This window comes from Peromyscus eremicus, chromosome 14 (genome assembly GCF_949786415.1).
Source record: "Peromyscus eremicus chromosome 14, PerEre_H2_v1, whole genome shotgun sequence".
In the NCBI taxonomy this organism is placed as follows: Eukaryota; Metazoa; Chordata; class Mammalia; order Rodentia; family Cricetidae; genus Peromyscus; species Peromyscus eremicus.
The window spans coordinates 38,412,442-38,432,219 of NC_081430.1; the positions used below are offsets into that span (position 1 = coordinate 38,412,442).

At 39.6% G+C, this 19,778-nt stretch overlaps 1 protein-coding gene across 11 annotated transcripts in view; it reads left to right on the forward strand.

Annotated features, from left to right (window-relative positions):
* Nrxn3 (neurexin 3) overlaps positions 1-19,778 on the forward strand; it is a 1,488,381-nt gene that overhangs the window by 655,816 nt on the left and 812,787 nt on the right. For 7 of the 11 annotated variants that reach the window (XM_059279967.1, XM_059279968.1, XM_059279962.1 and 4 more), the window contains 3 exons: positions 8,035-8,416; positions 9,768-9,958; positions 10,757-10,930. In XM_059279967.1, the coding sequence (XP_059135950.1) occupies positions 8,035-8,416; positions 9,768-9,958; positions 10,757-10,930 (747 nt within the window). Of the gene's footprint in view, positions 1-8,034; positions 8,417-9,767; positions 9,959-10,756; positions 10,931-15,595; positions 15,623-19,778 lie in introns of all 11 variants that reach the window. The other 4 variants (XM_059279961.1, XM_059279965.1, XM_059279963.1 and 1 more) reach the window with 1 other exon arrangement.

Genomic DNA, 19,778 nt, shown 5'->3' on the forward strand with positions numbered 1-19,778 from the left:
TGTGTAAATGAATGCATCCATATATATGTAAATGAACACTGAGAGTCCCATGCCATGTGCAAGCGCTTCCTGCTGACATGCTACATGTCAGTAATATTCTAGAATAACAGAAGATAAAAGGTGCACAAAAATTACCCACTTTCCATTATTGAACCAACTGAGTAGATTAGAAGGAACTCTGATGTTTGAAAATGTTAAGAATATGTCTTGAGATTCTGACGTAGGTGGGTAGGATTATAATTGTCCATCAGATGAGAAAGCAATGAATTGGGGTGGAAAAATGAACAGTGGCTAGTGAAGGTGGACTCGCTCTTGAACTTGGATGGATAGTCGTAATTAATCAGGCAATGATCCCGAGTCAGTCGCCAGCCTAGTATCCAAGCACACGGTATGCTGAAGTCACTCCATGGCAGAGACTTGAGGCAACACAGGACAATGACATGGGACTCTGCTGTCATCTGATCTAGCCTCAACGTTAATTCCCTGCAGGATGTTTGAGAAGCTGCTCACTATCCCCGACTCTTGTCTAATACAGTCTGCAACCTCAGCTGTTGCCACTGGTGCCTTCTGTGAAGAGCAAGAGAGTTGGGACAGTCAGAAACCTTGGGTTTAATATAATCAGTGCCAATAAATTGTTTTATGCCTTTAGGAAAGGTAGACAAAAATCTCCTTTTCTTCATTTCACCATCTTTAAACTTGAACTTTTGTGATTTTTTAAGGCCCTTTTCATCATAAATGTTCTGTGACAGTGGGTCCTAAAATTTAATTTTACTTTATGAGCCTGAGCTTCAGTACTTCTAGAGTCTATAATCATAGTGTGTGTGTGTGTGTGTGTGTGTGTGTGTGTGTGTGTGTGTGTAGAGACAGAGAGAGAGAGAGAGAGAGAGAGAGAGAGAGAGAGAGAGAGAGAGTCTAGACAGAGGAAAAACACATGGCATATATTCAGTCACCATTAGATGCTGTGTTAGCTGTTTTAAGATTATCAGTTCCTTTAATCTTCAATAATTCAACATATTCTTTCAAAATAAATGTTCCTATTGTCATTTTACTGAAGAGGAATGGGGAAGTTAAAGCTGTGTAATTAAGCTTCAAATCCACGTCTGTGTGATTCCTGGGAAGGAAACAGTTCGCTGCACTTCACAATCCATCAAAAGAAAATGATTTCTCTTCCCGTGCAGGCAAAATATAATGAAGTGGGTAGGGCGAGGTGGGGGAATACATCTCAGGATGTCGGCCACAGCACTCTGTCTCTTCCACCCTAGAAAAAGAAGGCACACAGAGCCATACCAATTATTCCATTTACTCCACTTCCACAACGACACAGCTCAGTCATTGGAAGTATCTTCTGACCTATAGGCCTTCAGGGTAACTTAATGGTATGAAACGAATATAGAAAACGAGATGAAAAAAAAATAACTTTGTTGTTCAGAAGCCACTTTCAATATGCATTAATTATTCAAACTGTCCCCATGAACTGTGAGATCAGACTGGGGTCTGCAAATGCTATGGTTGTGAGCGGCACTAATTCCTCTGGATTTGACTGGTTAAATCCCAGAATGATGCAATTCACAGCATGTTATAAATAGCTGCCACTAGGTGGCACTCTCACCCCAGTCTCACTCAGCAGTGCATTCCATTTATTTTCCTTGAAAACCACAAAACACAGGCCCTGAGAACAGTCACAAAGAACTGCAGAACTAAGGGTACAGTAATCCCTGGCCTTGCACATTGTTCTTTTATAGAACCTTTGGAATAAAGGCAATTATGTACTGTGCTTTCTGTTAGCGCTAACAATTAGAACACAAGGCTAAGCTGTGGAATGTCCAAGCCATCCAGTAATTTTATTTGAAATTAATGAATTCTTTTACTTTCAGCCATACCCCCTACTTTAGTGCTGTTGGAAGATAACAGCTACAAAGTAGAAAGAAATTGGGGAGAAAAGAGTTTGATTGTTTGTTTGGTGTTTTTGTGGTTGATTTTTTTAACATTGATTTTTAGTTTATAGAATTCATAAAATCAGGCAATGAATCTAAAATATACATGGTTGTAAGTGGTGTCATATTGGCTTTCTTAGTAATCCCTTTCATGCTGTTTAAGGTCCCCTAGTGTGCCAAATTTCTAACTAGTCTGTACAAATGACATAAAGAGTAGGCCAGGCTCACATGTCATCGAAGGCCAAGAAAGAAATAGTCTCCAAACTGGTATTTTTCATTTATTATTATATAATTGTATTCTTGGAAAAGTATTAAGTTCAGTTGACAGTTAATAAGGCTTGATTGATTGATTGGGCTAGATTTCTATTATTAAGAACAAATTAAAAGAATGCTTGCTTTATGCTCCTCAGAACAGTGACCTAATGTGCTCAAACCACACACTTGGCCCAGAACTTATGGCTAGTATAAAAAAAAAAAATCACTCTTCTTTTCATTGTTCCAGCCCAAACTCACTTTTCTCTCCTACACTGTGAATAAAACATAATTTGTCAAAATCTCCCACCAACAACTTATTCCCCATGTTAATAAAAAGTTGATAAAGTGAAAATATGAAATGTTAGGTAAGAAAGTGAAGCTCTTTATTTCAAGGCTCATTGGGAGCTTTTGATAAGCGAATGTATATTGCTAATCATCAATAATTAAATATGCACTAGTTGTCTAATATATTTGGTTTCAGAAATTTTTCTAGAATAAGGTATTTGGGCATATGGTTTTAAAATGCGCTGAGAATGTGGAGAAAAGTGTTTGGATCTAGTGAGGCTGGAGAATTGTGACGAAAATGTGAAAATCCCTAACTTTTTTGAACTAATCTCCCATGGTTAGAAGCTATACGAGATCTAGTGCCTTCTCCCAGGATTTTCCAATGCTATTATTATTAACATCATCATCATCATCATCATCATTATCATCATTATTATTTGGTTGAATTTGTACTTTTGGCCAGGAATCATATGGAAAAAAATGGCTATACAAATTCTTCCCTTCAACTTGACATTTCAAGTATGAGCATGACGCATGTCCCTGTAGATGAATTGCTAAATGGTTAGCAATTTGTCTACATGTCCTCCCACCATACCACTGAAGCTTGCTGAACTCAGCCTCCACTGTATGCCATGAGATGCCCAGAAGGCACTTGAGTGGTCCATTTGTAGAAAAGAGCTTGCTTGTAATGTAAATGAACAATGATTAAAACATTCAAAGAAAGGAAAAGAGTGACTACAGAATAATTACTTTTAGCCAATGATTAAGGTCCTAGAAACTTGCTAAAACTTGCATGTGCTGATGCCTTTAATCCTGACAAATTCATGCTCATTTCACAAATGGCAAATAAAAGAGTAAAAATGTTAAGAACCACATACACTCAAGGCAACCAAGTGAAAAAATCACGGATCTGGAGTTCAAATCCAGGGAAGTTATTCCTCAGAGCCTGTATACTCAACCACTATATGCTCTAGCTTTATGGGAAGTTGCAGATCTGGCCAGAGTTCTCCTGGGGTTTATGTTCATCTTCATTCTGAGGGGGTAGTATGTGGATGGATGGTTCCCTGCCAATGAGCCATGGAAGTGACTGCTACTAAGGACGAAGGCAACAAGGTTGTTTTAGGAAAGATGACCAATTGTCATGAATTAGGTGGAATGGCATATGCTGCCCAGCTGTGGAGAAGTGTGGACTCTATTACAGTTACTACATGGCAGTGGTAGCAGATCAATTCCATTTGCTGCTTTTTCTGGGCAAGGATATGGAAAATGAATCAATATGTTCTTCAAAGATAATAGAGTATACTTCTAAAGATGAGGTCTGTGTGCTGTGTGCATCTGGATTCAGACTGAAGGTCTACCATACCACCTGTTTGGACCTTAACCAAACTGCTTCACCTCTAAGGTGACGTAATGATGCCACCAATAACTTAATGGTAGTAATGGCACTTGTCATAGTTGGAGTGCTTAGCACAAGACCTTGCATATAGAGATAGGTAGTCCTCATTTCTCTTCATTATCTTTCACCCACATCATTTTTCTTTCCTCTGGAATTCTAGGACAGCCTTTCTGAGGTATGCATACACTTACCAATAAGTGAGAAAAACATTTGGTCTACACACGAAATTCAGAAGACAGGATCTTTTGCTGAGTTCTCGGTTGCTCATATGGGTTAGATGGCACATAGATTCATTTTGTCCTATTTGGCTAGTTTGTTGGAAGTTTCAAGTGTCAAGCAGGATTTTTTTAAAATGTTTTTAATCAGATGTAGTAATATAGGATGTTTTAGGGTGTGTGTGGTTGGTTTGGTTTTAATCTGTGTAACAGGGGAATGAAGAAACAGAGTGTCTTCAGCTAATAACTGAGCCAATTCTTTTCTAATTGGGGGACCCACATTGCTAGATCCCTGTCCTATATTTACCCTGAATCATCTTAGACTCTCAAGCCATCTGTGGCTCTGGGCTAAGCTCTGGAATTCCTTTGTTTCTTTTTCTTTTTCTTTTTTTCTTTTCTTTTCTTTCTTTTTTTTTTTTTTTTGAGACAGGGTTTTTTTTTTCTGTGTAGCCTTGGCTGACCTAGAACTAGCTCTATAGACCAGGCTGGCCTCGAACTCACAGAGATCACCTACCTCTGCCTCCCAAATGCTGGTATTAAAGGTTTGCTCCAACACTACCCAGCCCCTTGCTCATTTCTTGTCCTACTTATCCAACTTTTTCCTCTGCCTCTCTTTTATCTCAACCAATACCCTATGTACCTTTATTCTGCTTTATAAAACTTTTTTTCTGGTAGGCAGAACTTCCTCAGTTCTCAGTCCTGAAGATGAGCTTGTCTAAAATTTTGCGGAAATCTCTTAGCTGAATTTAAAATTGACTCTCTGATTCCTTTTGGAAGTCTTTGGATCACGAGGGATGGCCGTTGCTTTCTGGTGCTTCGCTCTGAAATTTCTGTGTGGAAGGACGTGTGTGAGGCAGGATTAGTGACATCCCACCTGATAGTTCTCTGACTAGGTGCAGGTTGTCTGTGATCCCCTTTCCTGCCACGTTCTATACTGGTCCCCACACCTGGTATGAAGAGATAGGGCCAAACTGGAGTTGGGTGCTTATGTCAATTTCTTCACTGTTGTAAAACATGTGCATTTTAGGTTGTGTTCATTTTATGACTAGTACAATTGTCAATATTAAGTAATTTCGTGTCCTAATTCCTTTTCCTAGTTACTCAGTTGTTAACAAATTTATGTTGCATTTTGATTTTTTGCTCTAACTACAACTTATGTATTTAACGAACATCATTATTTTATTTTTGCTTATATTAAAAGAACAGTTTGACACCAGTTGTCAAAACACCACCAAGAAGCTCATCAAATTTAATCCCTGATTTCTGTGCTCATTTGCAAATCTTTGAATCCCACTTCTGAGTTTGTGTCTCGGGAGGCAGGACCTATATTTAAAATCCAAGGAGGTGAACAAATTTTTCAGACATGGTTGAATCTCTTAGACTCAAGCTAAATTATCCAAGAAGACTCACGCCCACCATTTCTCTTTGACGCTTAAATTCTGGACCAATAGAGAGAGAAAGAAATGTAAGATGGCTGGACATCAGATGTTATTTATCAGTGAGACATCTGATGGTAAAACCATAGCTTGATTTCACTGAACCTCGGAATTTGACAGAATGTTCACATGAGCCCCATTCAGGGTCATGCTGGCCTTCTCCACAAGAACCAGACTGGATTCTTTAGCACCAAAATCATGGATTAGTGGAGTAGGCTGGGTGTTTCCCAAGCTGCTTTGATCCAACTAAGAGAAATAGTTTAAGGGGATGGACAATGAGCACACAGTTTCCCTTGTAAACTTCCTTTACGAGTCTTTTAGTTTATATCAACCCCTGTCTTCTAGAAAAAGAAGTAAGTAAGGGATTCTAGGAGTGCCTTGCAAGTGGAGCTTCTTAAACTAGAAGGTGGCTGCACTATAGAAGAGGGTTATCAGGACGGAGTTCAAGGGTGAGAGCACAGTTTGTTACAGCTTTGTATGAATTTTCTATAGACATGTTGAGGAAGCCAAATTCAGCTTCGGCCATACTCATAATGTTTTCCTTGATTCTGTTTTTACAATTTCCATCTCTGTGTTTATTTCAAGCCCTCTTCATTCACCATCACTGTGCTTACGCTAGCCGCACAAAGGTCACGAAAAGTTTATGCCTGTTGCTCTCAGTCAACTGGACCACCCTTGATAACAAATATCAGAAATGTACCCCAGAGGAGCTCTGGGTGTGAAATGAAGCCTGATGTAGTTTACAAAAGTCCAGATTTTCTGTGGTTAGTTTCAGACACCAAAACGATGTTTGTTTTCCTCTATTTTCTCCAAGCCTTTGGGGTTGGTGTCTCTTCTGGTCAGCTCAGTGCCCTCTGGTTGCTACACGGCCTCCAGCACCTCCAAACTTTGTTCTTATTCCTTAACAAGGCTGGCTTGCAACGTGATTTCCTTCACTGATCCAGCAAATGTTCTGCAACTGAAGTGTCATACAGCCAGCTTGCATGGTTATCAACTGGGTGCACTTAAGAATGGGTCCCTAAATCAGCCACATGAGCTTGGTTGCATCAAGAGTCAGAGGTCTCACAGATCAGGCCATGCACCCCACAGCCTGGCTATCCTCACGCTCTCTGAGAGGAGCTGGCGGGAGCAACCGTGATGACCCTGCAATCTTCCTCCCTTTCCTCACCGTCCAAGAATCAAGGATGACCTGACCACAGCACATGCTATAAAATATGTATTAACTATGCAGTGTAGGACCTTCCCTCGTCCCTTGGAAAGCTTTAAGGAGAAGGCCACTTTGTCTGATTGAACTGATAACTCACGTGGGACCCCTGCCATGCTGTCTGTGGAATTAACAAATCTCCTAATAAAACTCTTAACCCCAAGAGCATTTATCTCAGCTCCTTTCTCTTGAACCTTCATTTTTGTTTTTACATTTTTATTTTTGAGACTAAAATGTAATTATAACACTTCTGTCTTCCCTTTCCTTTCCCTAAGCCTTCCCATTTACCCTTCCCTGCTTTCATTCAGATTCATGGCCTCTTTTTCATTAACTGTTACTATACACACACACACACACACACACACACACACACACACACACACACACACACACATCTCCTAAAAATGATCCATCAATTGGTAACTTTGGAACTTGTTAGAAATATTCAGGTCTCACCTTGGAGTGCTCAACTGTGATTTTGGGGCTCCATTGTTCAGGTGCTTGGACACAGATCAACCTTCCAACCTTCAAGGACCACAGTTTCACTCTTTAGATCAAAGTCTATGGTTATATGAATAGAGATGAATTCTGTGGTCCAACCTGATTATGATCAATCAACTTTATCCAGTCCACAGGATTCAATTATAAAGTGTAGCTTCTAAAAGAGATAGTATTATTTTTAGGAAACCATGACCAGTTGTTGATAGGTAAAATCAACAGATGTTTTACAAAAGAAAAAAATAAATTTTTTTTCTAAGTACCAAGTAATGACTTACTACAGGAAATTGTTGGTCAGGGAAAAAAATAATCTCTTGTGATTTGTAGTTAGATTCCATCATTTCTTTTTCTTTTTTTTTTTTTTTTTTTTTTTTTTTTTTTTTTTTTTTTTTCTGAGACAGGGCTTCTCTGTGTAACCCTGGCTTTTCTGGAACTGACTCTGTAAACCAGGCTGGTCTCAAACTCAGGGATCTGCTTGCCTCTGTCTCCTGAGTTGTTTCTTGAATGAAGAAGATGGATGGTGATGTCCTTTAACTTGGGTTGTCAGTAAGCTCCCAGTTTTCTTTCTATGAGATGGCATTCTCTGCAGCTGACTGAGATCACCAGTCAGGAAAACAACTTGGGTTGAGCTACTACTTCACTTCCTGACTGAGGTCAGGTCAGGTGTGCTCTATGAACTATGGCAAGTATTTTGTTTTCTGGAACAGAACTCAGAAACTTAGAAACATGTTCCTCCTGTAAGATGGAGTAAGGTGGCTGTGAAAAAACCAGAGTAACTTTTTCCATTCCTACCTCATTTCTGATTTTACAGGTACGATGGTGGGAGACCACACCCGCCTGGAGTTCCATAATATTGAAACTGGTATCATGACTGAGAAGCGTTACATCTCTGTGGTCCCTTCCAGTTTCATTGGTCACCTTCAGAGCCTCATGTTCAATGGCTTGCTCTACATTGATTTGTGTAAAAATGGGGACATTGACTACTGTGAACTGAAGGCTCGTTTTGGACTGAGGAACATCATCGCTGACCCTGTCACTTTCAAGACCAAGAGCAGCTACCTGACCCTTGCCACCCTCCAGGCTTACACATCCATGCACCTCTTTTTCCAGTTCAAGACCACTTCAGCTGATGGCTTCATTCTCTTCAATAGTGGTGATGGCAATGATTTTATTGCAGTTGAGCTGGTCAAGGGGTAAGTAGGAGAAATCACTTAGTTGATGCTGGCTATATTTACTGAAATATCTTGTAAACTATGGCTGTGAAGAACACTGTCCATTTTACTCCCCAACCTCTGTCCCTGTTAGTACGCTCCTTGATAGTAAAGATCCACAGATGATTAGGACTGGAAAGGACAGGGACCCTTAAGATTATTTAATGAAATTCTACTAAGTTGATGTTATAAATCTTTTAACTATGAAATACAGTCCTTTGAAACTATTGTGGGATAAGCTTTTTTATATAATCTATGGCTGTGGTGTATTATACACATCTTTTGGGTATTACTAATTATAATCAGCAGATACATAGTAAGAAATGAAACCTACTTATTTTTCAATACTACTATTAGCATTACAATTTTTATTTTCAGGGGAGAGCATGGACACAGTCCCCTAATAACCAAAACCATGAAATTGAATTTCCTGAATTTAGGGACATTGCAGAGGTTAAGACTCTAATTTTTAAACCTCTCTTTCTCTCCCCTATTCTGCTATAATATATTGGAAAGTAGTGAAATAGGAACAAAGACAGAACTGGGGGTGTAGCTGGTTTTCTAGAATGCTTGCTCAGCATGCCCAAGGTCCTGGGTTCAATCCTAGCACTGCATACACTAGGTGGGTGTGATCTCACATGCCTATAAATCCAGCAGTTCTATGGTAGGGACAAGAGGATCTTGTCTCTGTGAGATGGCATTCTTACCAGCTGACTGAGGTCACAAGTCGGGCAAATAACTTAAGTTGAACTACTACTTCATTTCCTGACTGAGGTCAGATCAGGTGTGCACGGTAAACTATCTTGAGACTTGGCCAGTCTTAGCTAGATAGCAAATTTGATGTCAACCTGGGCTACGTAAGACCTTGTCTTAAGCAAACAAACAACACATTGACCAATATTGATTGAATTTTATTATTGTTGTTCTTTTGTATTTTGTAGGATCTTAACTGTACCACTTCTTAGATCTAGATCTTTCTATGAACCATTAAAGAAGTAGACTTTGGGCTAGGTGCAGGTACATGCCCATAATTCCAGCACTAGTCTTTGGAAAGAAGATTGTGAGTTCCAGGCCAACCTGTACTATATTGTAAAGTCTTGACTTAAAAAAGATCCAAAAAATGAAAGAAGATCTATCAGTCTGTGAATATGGAACTGAAATGAAGTATGATCCCATAATTACTGACAGTTCTTATTAGTGTATTTAATTACTATGCTATGCCGGATTAGCGTGGGAGATTTGAAGCCCCTAGTTTTTGATATATATGTGATTGCCACTGAACCAATTCATGGTACCTGAAGTGATTATGTGCTTTTTTTTCCCCTTCTCATAGGTATATACACTATGTGTTTGATCTTGGTAATGGTCCCAATGTGATCAAAGGCAACAGTGACCGTCCCCTGAATGACAACCAGTGGCACAATGTCGTCATCACTCGGGACAACAGTAATACCCACAGCCTGAAAGTGGACACCAAGGTAGTCACTCAGGTCATCAATGGTGCCAAAAATCTGGATTTGAAAGGTAATTCTTATAGAGAAGTTTGTATTTGACAGCCCATCTCTCAACAGAAAAGTTGTTTCCACAGGGAAACTCCAGGTTAGGAGTCCCAGCCATATGTTTTGTTCCACACATATTCCATTGGAAAGGTGTTGATTTATACCATAAAGCCACTTACCCAGTTTCTATGCAGAGCATGCCTCAAAATGCTTCATCATCTCTGGTAATATTAAAAATGTGTTTTGGGGGTCTGAAAGATGAGATGATAAGTCAAGGCTATGTCAAAATGTAGAAGGGTCCTTAATGGGGGCTGGGGGGATTCTGAATCATCTAAGTCATTTCTGCCCAGGTGACATTGGTAACAATGCCTTAGCCATATTGAGTACTGCATGTTGATACATAAACTAAGAGAAGGATAGTAGTTGGTACTCTAATTATGGGTTGTTAGACCTTTGATGGGATGTCTGTAAAACTCTCAACATATTATTTCTAATAAATACATAAAAACTGCTCAACGTATGGTTGTTTTGTTGAAAATGTGGTTAAGTTTTACTTCTTTTAATTAGATGTCTACTTCATACAGTTGATATGGTGATTCCAACTCTAGATGTTGAACACAAATAAGTGACCTAGAAGAAATATTTGGGTTTTTGATATTAGTAATTAGAAAGTCTGGTAATTATTCTTACTTTAACTGACCCATATACCCCATGGTCATGTTATCATCATCTAAGGAATAGTCTAAGGTGTTAAGCATTCGTGGACATAGCTACCACATCCTTTCTCTACTCGGTCTCTTTTATTTTGTGCTTTCTTTTCTAGGTGATCTCTACATGGCTGGCTTAGCTCAGGGCATGTACAGCAACCTCCCAAAACTTGTGGCCTCCCGGGATGGATTTCAGGGCTGTCTAGCCTCTGTAGACTTGAATGGACGCCTGCCTGATCTCATCAACGATGCTCTCCACAGGAGTGGACAGATCGAGCGGGGCTGTGAAGGTAGAACCTCTCTTCTTTCTAAGGCACAGCCTCGTCACAAGCATCAAGCCTCCTTGCTGCTCTGCCAGTGCCTCTTTCCTCAGTTTACCCATTCTTTGTCATTCTCATTCACTCATTCCAACAGTGCATCCTAATCAGTGTCCTCTTGTCACTGGCTGAGTATGCCAGACATGTGTCATGAGCTCTAAGAAGGTATGCTGGCAGATGTCCTTCCAGGTTCACATACTCAGCAGTGAAGTACCTTCCCTGTTGTGGGCATCAGGCTTCTCCCAATTTGTGCCTTTATTTTCATAGTGGCTAAAAGGGCACTAGAGATTTCTATTTCTATTTTAATAATGGTAAAGGACAAAGCAAAGAGTCCAGATTGATATCACCATTTATAAAATGCTTCCTATTTTGGCTAACAATAGCTGGATTATTAATGCAAATCCATTGGGAGACAGAGAAATGATGTCAGAATGTCACAATGATGGAAGGAGACTAATATTTATTGAGTACTTACTGGATCAGGCTCTGCTTGTCAGTCCCCAGTGTGTTGTAGAGGAATATTCTCAGCACCCTCATTAGGAAGCCCTGGATTAAGGTCCAGGTGACATTTGCTAATTTACTTAACCATTTAGGTCTATCTTTTCTTTCTTTGTGAAATGGGACAATAATAGGCACCTTCAAAAGTAATATGACTAAATCAGAAAGATACAAAATGCCTGATACATAGTGGGTACTGGATAAACGTGGGATTATTGTTCCTGAATATTATCTCATGTGAGACACATAATAGCACTGCATGTCTACCCATGTTGCACAACAAACCATGCTCAGCCTGTTTCTGCAGACACTGAAAAGAACTGGTCTTTCCAGAGCTGTGACGACTGTAAGAACAACTTAGCTTGAGCCAGTAGAGGGCAGCAGTGAACACATTCTGGGCTTACTCCTGCCTTTACTTGGCTGGAGAAGTGACTGCAGGTCATCTACAGGCAGAGGAGTTGCCTAACAGTCACCAAGATTACTTTCTCTTGTCTCTGGCTGAGCCTTATGGTCCTTTGTGCAATGCATTGTGTTTTCTTGCATCCGTTTTCCATTTTCCACTTCAAAACTGTTCATGTATTTCCTGTGTTCAACTTCATGAACACTACTTTTAAAGCAGCTTCCATTTGAGTTAACTCATTCCTTTAAAGCAGAATTTTGCAAATGCTTCTCAGGCTAACTTGTGCTAAAAAAGATGTTTCCCTTTGCCTGAGTTGGTTGTCTGTGTTGGACTAGTATTAGAAGGGTCACCCCTATGCTCTGCTTCCAGTTTTCCTTTATCCAATAATACATTTTTAATTCTAATGGCCATAAATAAGGTGGTGTGTGTGTGTGTGTGTGTGTGTGTGTGTGTGTGTGTGTGTGTGTGTGTGTGTGTGAGATGGGCAAGAAGTTAAGAATCAAAAGGCACTTGAAGTAGCCATTTTGTGTTTTCCTGAAAATGCTGCACAATTTCACTCAACTCAACAACATCCAAAAATTTTTTGGACTTACTGGTCTATTCATAGTTTTTCAGATGTTAAAGGAAAATGCAAGAAAAAATGAAGTGTTTGGCATTCACCTAAGAATCTTACTTTAGAAAGTTTGGGATGACAGGAGCTGAGCTTATTCCAGAATGCACTATATCAAGTTAAATTAAAGTATGAAATTATATATTAAAAACACAAGACAGAGCTAGAGAGATGGCTAAGGAGTTAAAATCAATCCTGCTTTTACACAGGATGTAAATTCAGTTCCTAGCACCCAGATAAGGTGACTCACTGCCACCTATAACACTAAACCCAAGGATCCAACACTTTCCTCTTACATCCACAGACTCTGCACTCACATCCATGCACACACACGCACACACAATTGAAATTTTTTCAAAGAAAGGACAAGGTACTATTTACATAGCAATGTTTTTTTTTTATTATGACTTAGGTTATTCCAGTTGAAAAGTTAGAAAGAATCCATATAATCTTCAGGTTGTATTGCCCAATAGAAATGAAGTAGAAGGGGCAGGGGAGATGTCTTAGCAAGGCATGCTTGTACATGCTGTGTAAGCATGAGGAACAGACTTCAGATCCCTAGCACCCATGTAAATGCTGGGTATATGCAGCAGCTCATCCACAATCTCAGAGCATAGGAGACAGAGATGGGATCCCTGCAGCAAGCTGACCAGGTACATTAGCTGAATCAGCAAGCTCTGGGTCCAGGTGCGAGACAGCCTCAATAAACAAGGCACACAGTCATTGAAGGAGATTCCTGACACCAGCTTCTGGCCCCTCTACACATGTGCTTGCATACCCATAGTATCCGTACATGTACTGAAACCACACACATGTGAGAAAAATAAAAAGAAAATAAGAAATGTAGTGTAAGTCGTACATAAAATTAAAATTTCCCAATAGTTATATTTTAAAGTGTGTAAATAACAGGAAATTAGTTTACAAAGTAACAGGAAATTAGTTTACATTTTATATTTTATCTTATTTAACCCAATATAACCCAAACATTAGCATTTCAGTGTATGTAATAAAGTGATTAATGGGTATTTCTTATCCTTTTGATTACATTAAATCTTAAGAAGCTTGAGTAATTTATATTCGTAGCAGCACCTAAGTTCACAAAATGCACATTTGAAGCTCAGTTGTTACATGTGTATCTGGCTGCTGTATTGGAAGTACAGTTCCATAGAAGGTCGGACTTGAGGTTATAAAGAAATGAAGCTACAGGACTGGAATAAAAAGAGGTTAAAACTAACTTTTACAAAATGTAAAGAGAGAAGGAAGGGCTGAGCCCTACTCAGGAGAGCTTTAGGGGAAACAGCAGCGAGAACGCTAGCAGAAGGAAATTACCTGTCACATTGGGAGAACTGGCTTCCCTGAAGCTCAGTATCAGCTTGTGAGCTTCACCACATGCATTACGGTGGACTCCAGCCTCTCTCTAAGTGCCATGATTGTTCAGAGCCGGATACTACGACTTGATGGCTCTCCCATCCATCTATGGCAAAGCCCATGGGCCTAATCACATGCACTCTATTGCCATGGAGATAATTATGATGGTTGCCCACCGAGCATTAAGACTTCCCTACTGGGTGGGATGAAGTGGAGGATGAGCACCAAGGGAGGGAGGAAGGTCCTTGTTTATTGTACACAAATGACTTAGATAATTAGCTTAAGTGGCCAGGAAAAATAGCCAAAAAGTAGGTTAAGGCATAAATTACTATCATTGGTAGTTTGTAGCTTTGTGGATAAGGCCTCTGAGAAGATCTTGGGAGCCTTTTTAGGGTTTTGTGGAAATAATGCAGTGAAAGATAGAAGGGAAGAAAAAGGGGCCTAAAATCTTCTAGAGACTACAAAAGATTCCATTCCCATGAGTCTCTTGCACACAGCATGTGACTCCTAAGACTGTCTTAGGGTATAAGGCACATGGGATAGATGGGAAAGAGAGCATGTAACTTGGTGTCATTTCTTCATAGAGAATAGTAACCAAATTGGGGATGGGATGTCGTTACCAAAAACCTTGACCTGAATCTACTTAAGATGGTGAATATGTTGTGTTTTTATATATGTAGGCTAAACAGACTACTGTATAGCATATGTTCTTGCAAAAGTCAGTGGCATTGAAATTTTAAAATCTTTTAAAATCCCTAAGGAATAAATGTATTATTTTCCCATTATTTGATCCACCAAGAATTTGCATAAGAAATAAAAAAAAGTAAGAAATTATTTTTAAATTTAGGAACTTGGTATTCTTTGGTTCTTAGGGTTTTTTGTTTTGTTTTGTTTGTAAGAATGATCTTGAAGTAGGCTTTGATTTTATATCTCTGACTTAGAAATTGTCTGATTTCTAGCCAAATTCTAGCTGTGACTTTTGGCTTCTTATTAGGGGAAAGGATTATTTTTTAAAATAGTGCCTAAATTAACACTTGGCTTGTAAACACCTTTTCTTATGTTGAGATTAGCTTAGCCATAGAATCTAAGGTGTGTTGAGCAGAGGTGCTATTCCAGCTGTAGAAGGTAAACATCTGGGAGAAAACATTATGTGCTTCATTCTGGAACTAGCATGAATCACTAAAAAGGACATACACTTGGTGCCTTTTTTGCCCACAAACATTCCTACAAACTGAACAACTTCAGCATTTTGGTGTCCCCCATGGGTCACCTGGATAGAAATGCATAACTCTGGTGCCATATTCCTTGGTGGCATTTTCAAGGGTGTAAGGGATTGGGGTGATCGAGAGTCGCCCGCGCTCAGCTCCTAAATGTTCCAAAGTATTTTTGTGGGCTTTGAATGTGCACATTTGTCTTTCAGTCTGGCCACACACTGCCTTTCTCTCCTGGCTGTATGTCTTGGGGTTGGCTGTGTATGTGTGGGAAGACTCTCCTGGCCCGCCCATTGCTTGTGCTTTGTCAAGTTCACTGTCTCCCTGTCCCAGCTCTGCTGACTTGGCTCCCCGGAGGCCTGCTCTGCCCTGGTCTGTGCATCCCCTTGTCTGTGCTGTCTCTGGTGACCTTGTTGAGCATTTCGAGTGTCTGTCTGCGTGATGTTGGCTATGCAGACTGCGTTTTTGTTTCTGTGATGTTACCCAGTTGACTCAACTTTAACTAACCTCTGGTTATTGTTCTCGCTTTTTCTGTTCTTTTGCTAACAAAGTTGCGTTGACCAAAGCTGACCTGCAAGGTAGAGAAGGCTCTTGTACCACTTTGGAGTGAAAGATGCCCTGTGTGACCCTTGGTATTGTTATGTTAGAGGGCTTCTAGCTGTCAGACCTCTTAGAGAACAGCCATTGTTGGGGAGGGGGCTGAAGCCAGTGTTCTTCCAAAAGGGTGACAGAAAACTGAAAAGTACACAATGAAAATAATTGTAAAAATGATATATCATGGGGATAAGAACATTACTCCATTCTGGGTAGGACCAAAGAGGTTTTAAGCCTCTTATACTATGACTATCTCCCAACAGGATCAATTCTGGAATTGATTAATGTTTCTCTCAATATTTGTCATGGGGGTCTGGTTCCTTTTAATTTATTCAGCACAGATAGAGGAAGAACTTTGAAAAGGAAGAAAAGACTACTTGAGTTCCTAATTTATTACTCTCTAGGTCAGGAAGGTCATTTTCTAAAGTGGGACATTCAAGTGCTTGGACCTTATGAATGACCGTATCATTTTCTCTCAGCTCATATTAAAGAAATATTTTAGGCATGTGGGAGATAATCATGTCATTAAAACATTGCAGAGATTTATATTTCCTATTGGGAATTTTGGTTGAGCATTTTAATTTTCTATTATGTGATCTAAGCAGAAAAAGCACTCTTGGGGAAGAAGAGGATCTATTAGTTTTATCCTGAATACCCTACAAAAAAACCACCTGCCTGGGAGATTGGGAGATGCCGTGGATATCTGCAGGCAGAAGCCACTGCTTCTGTCATTCAAAGAGACACCTTGCAAAGTCAGTAATGGCTTGTCATTCCTGTTGGGTCAGGCTGCTTTGACTCAGAATAGCAAGGGAGGAACAGAGCATTTTAGCTGTCTTAAGGCAAGCAGGGCACAAAGCCTCAGATGGCCGCTGCAGAATCTGCAATCAGACCAAATTGTTAGAAGTAGTGAAGGCAAAGGTAGTTTTTAAAAAAGTAATGTTTTATCTCTGGGATCATTTCCTTTGCTGTGCACTATTCCCCCACAAAAAGTATGCCAAGGGGGAGGAATAGTTTTTGACAGTTACATAAAGGAGCAGTTGATCTCTCTGGTTATTATAAATTGTCCACCAAATGTATACATACTGGGGGAGAAAACACATCAAAATACCTTGACATTCCCCTTTATAAAAACATGGTCAGTAATATGAGTTTTAAATTATGCCTATAGTGCCATAAACTTCCTTTTTGTAATACAAAACTCTTCTGCTTATCTCAAGAGCTTCTGTCCTTGTGATTATTTTGGATTATCTTACTCTTTCCCTGTGTTATGCCAACTGTAGGATAACTGTAGGATACACTCACTTTCAGTTTTAATTTCCTTGACATTGGTGGATATTACTCATAAGCTGACATATTCAGTGACAAACTGCGGGCATAGGTAGTACTAATTACCATTAAGTGCAAGGGGTAGTAAGACATATAATACAGATATGATGCAGTTTGCAATGCAGAGGCAAAGGGACTCTACAGCATACATAAGAATGAGCTATGAGAAGTGGCATTTGTAGTTTGGGTTAATAATCGATAGCTTGAGTCCTCTTGTTAGTATATTGCATTTTATTTATATAATTAAAAAAAAACTTCCTTAATTATTTTGCTGCTTGGTTTAACAGGAAGAGTGCCAGCTCTTCCTGTGTATCACACATTTAGCAAGGAGTGTGGATTATGCTGTCAGTGTATCAGAGAAGCCAGTACATTAGCCAATAATTATATTGCAGAATGAAAACTGTTATCCTGGAGTTATATACATGGTGTCATGTGAGCACGAAGGAAGTTAACTAGTCTACATGGTTAAGAGTGGTTAAGGTAAGCATTTAGGGATAGTTTCTCAGGCAGAATTTTAGCTGACTCTAGGTATTTTTCAGGTAGATTATAGAGGAAGTTCATTTCAGACTTGGCTGGTATAGGAAACTACAAACAATTCAATTGAACTGAAATAATATGCATATGAAGATGTGATAGATGATTTAGGGGCAGGGAGTGGAGATAGAATGGCTGACTTTCCATGTAAGCAGTACTGAAGATGTTGTAAGGGGGGAACTGACATTTGGGTCCAGTTTGTATTATGTAAATACTTCCCTCTCCTCCCTCCAGAGTAGAAATGGATGAAAAGGACAGGAATTGAAGGCAGAAAGCAAAATGAGAAAAGTGAAGGTCCATATTCCAGAGAGAAGGGACAAGTTCTTAGGCCTGGTTACTCTACTGGCCAAGGAAAGGAACATTTTCCTCCCAGCAGACCCTCTGGATACGTAGGATGAAAGCGAGCTCTTTTTCCTGTTTGCTCCATTTCCCTCTGCTATGCTGTATTTCTAGTTAATGACAGATACACATTGTGACAAAAGATTGCAAAGAACTCCTCACTGACTGTTTCAAATTCACACCGGCTCTATATGAGGCTGTGTGTCCTCAGTGGAGCAATGCAGATGCCATCAGGCTGAAAGGTTTTGTCTTGGTGTCAATGTGTCTTGCATAGCACAATCATACCTATGGAACACATGGAAGAATAGTTATAATTTCTTTTGGTTTGCAAGGGGAATATCACTGGAGAAGAAAAATCTCTGTAAATCTTCTTTATGTTAGGAAGAAGCTGAAAAACTATGAAAGAAACAAAAGTCTCTCTGTTGGGAGGAAGGCAGGTGATAAACTGTGAGGAATAAACACTATGCATCATCCAGCCATACTGTTCATCACAATCGCTTCTTCCTTCTGTTCACTGTGGCTTTCCTGAACGTGTCTTCTTTTTAGAATTTGATGTCTTCTTTTCAAGAAATGGTAGCTTGTGTGAAGATAGTAGGCAGGAAGGTGAGACATTCAGGATTAATTAGAGCAGGGCAACGGGAAGATTAATAAGCTCAGACTTATATGTTGGCTATGTGTAGAGTGTCAATAATTTTGGATTTGAATGCCTTAAAAAAATCTGATGTTCTGTCAAGGCATCTTCATTTTTTAATTTAACCTTTAAAATTGTATTTATTTATTTACTCAGGTAGGTGAGTGGATGCACATGGGCACATGCACGTCGAGTTCAGAGGACAGCATTTGACATCAAGTTCTCTCCTTCACTCATGTGGGTCCTGGGGAAGGAGCTGAGCGTCATCAGCCTTGTCCATTAGTGCCTTTACCCCTCACTGAGCCACCTCACTGGCCCACTATTAAGTCATTTTTAGCAGAATCTGACATTTACCTTTACTTTGCCGAGGACATTTTAATTTTCCAATTTTGTTATAAGGCATACAGTTAGTTCTTTATCCCATTTTCTTCGAAGCTAAGGGCTGAATCACATTCTCCACTGTATTTTATGTAACAAAATGCAACTCTTTACTTAAATCAAGTCTTCAAAAATAGTTTGGCTTATAGGGAATAATAAAGAGGGACAAAAATTAAGCTGAACATCCCATAGTGGTTCTAGCTTTTGTCCTTCAAGCATGAGGGATTGCAATAATATGACCTACTTCCTTCATAATGGGTTGAGTTCTGTACATCTCACAACTCTGTACCCTATGTAAGCAGGAAGAAAAAGCCCAGTTTTACCAGCCAGGAGAACTGATGATGCCATGATAATGTCTTGGTGCAGGGGAATGCTACGGACTTGCAAACTATATCCCCGCCTTCTCGTGACCTATACTGTTATTCCCATTTATAGGCTTTTCATGTTATTTCACTTAATCCTCACCATGTGCAGCAGAATAAATCATCTCTATATCATAAAGATATAGAGAATAAGTTTAGATAGGCCACGTTTATATTAATAGTGCTAGAACTGGATTTTAAAGCTATATTTTTTTTCCTACCATGTTTTATGTTTTAGCTTTTATTTGCCTATCCTCCAGGTAGATACAATCCCTAGATGGCCAGAAAGCATCTGGATGACTTTATGATGGAGAGTTTTCGTATAATATTATTTTGACTATTTCTGATGCTATTTACTCAATACTCATTTATCTTAGATATAACTTCTATCGCTGTGATGAAAAACCATGACCAAAAGCCACTTGGGGAGGAAAGGGTTTATTTTGCTTACATTTTTATATCACAGTTCATCATCAAAGGCAGTCACAGGAGGAACTCAAATAGGGCAGGAACCTGGAGGCAGGAGCTGATGCAGAGACCACAGGAGGGTGGCTGCTTACTTGCTTGCTT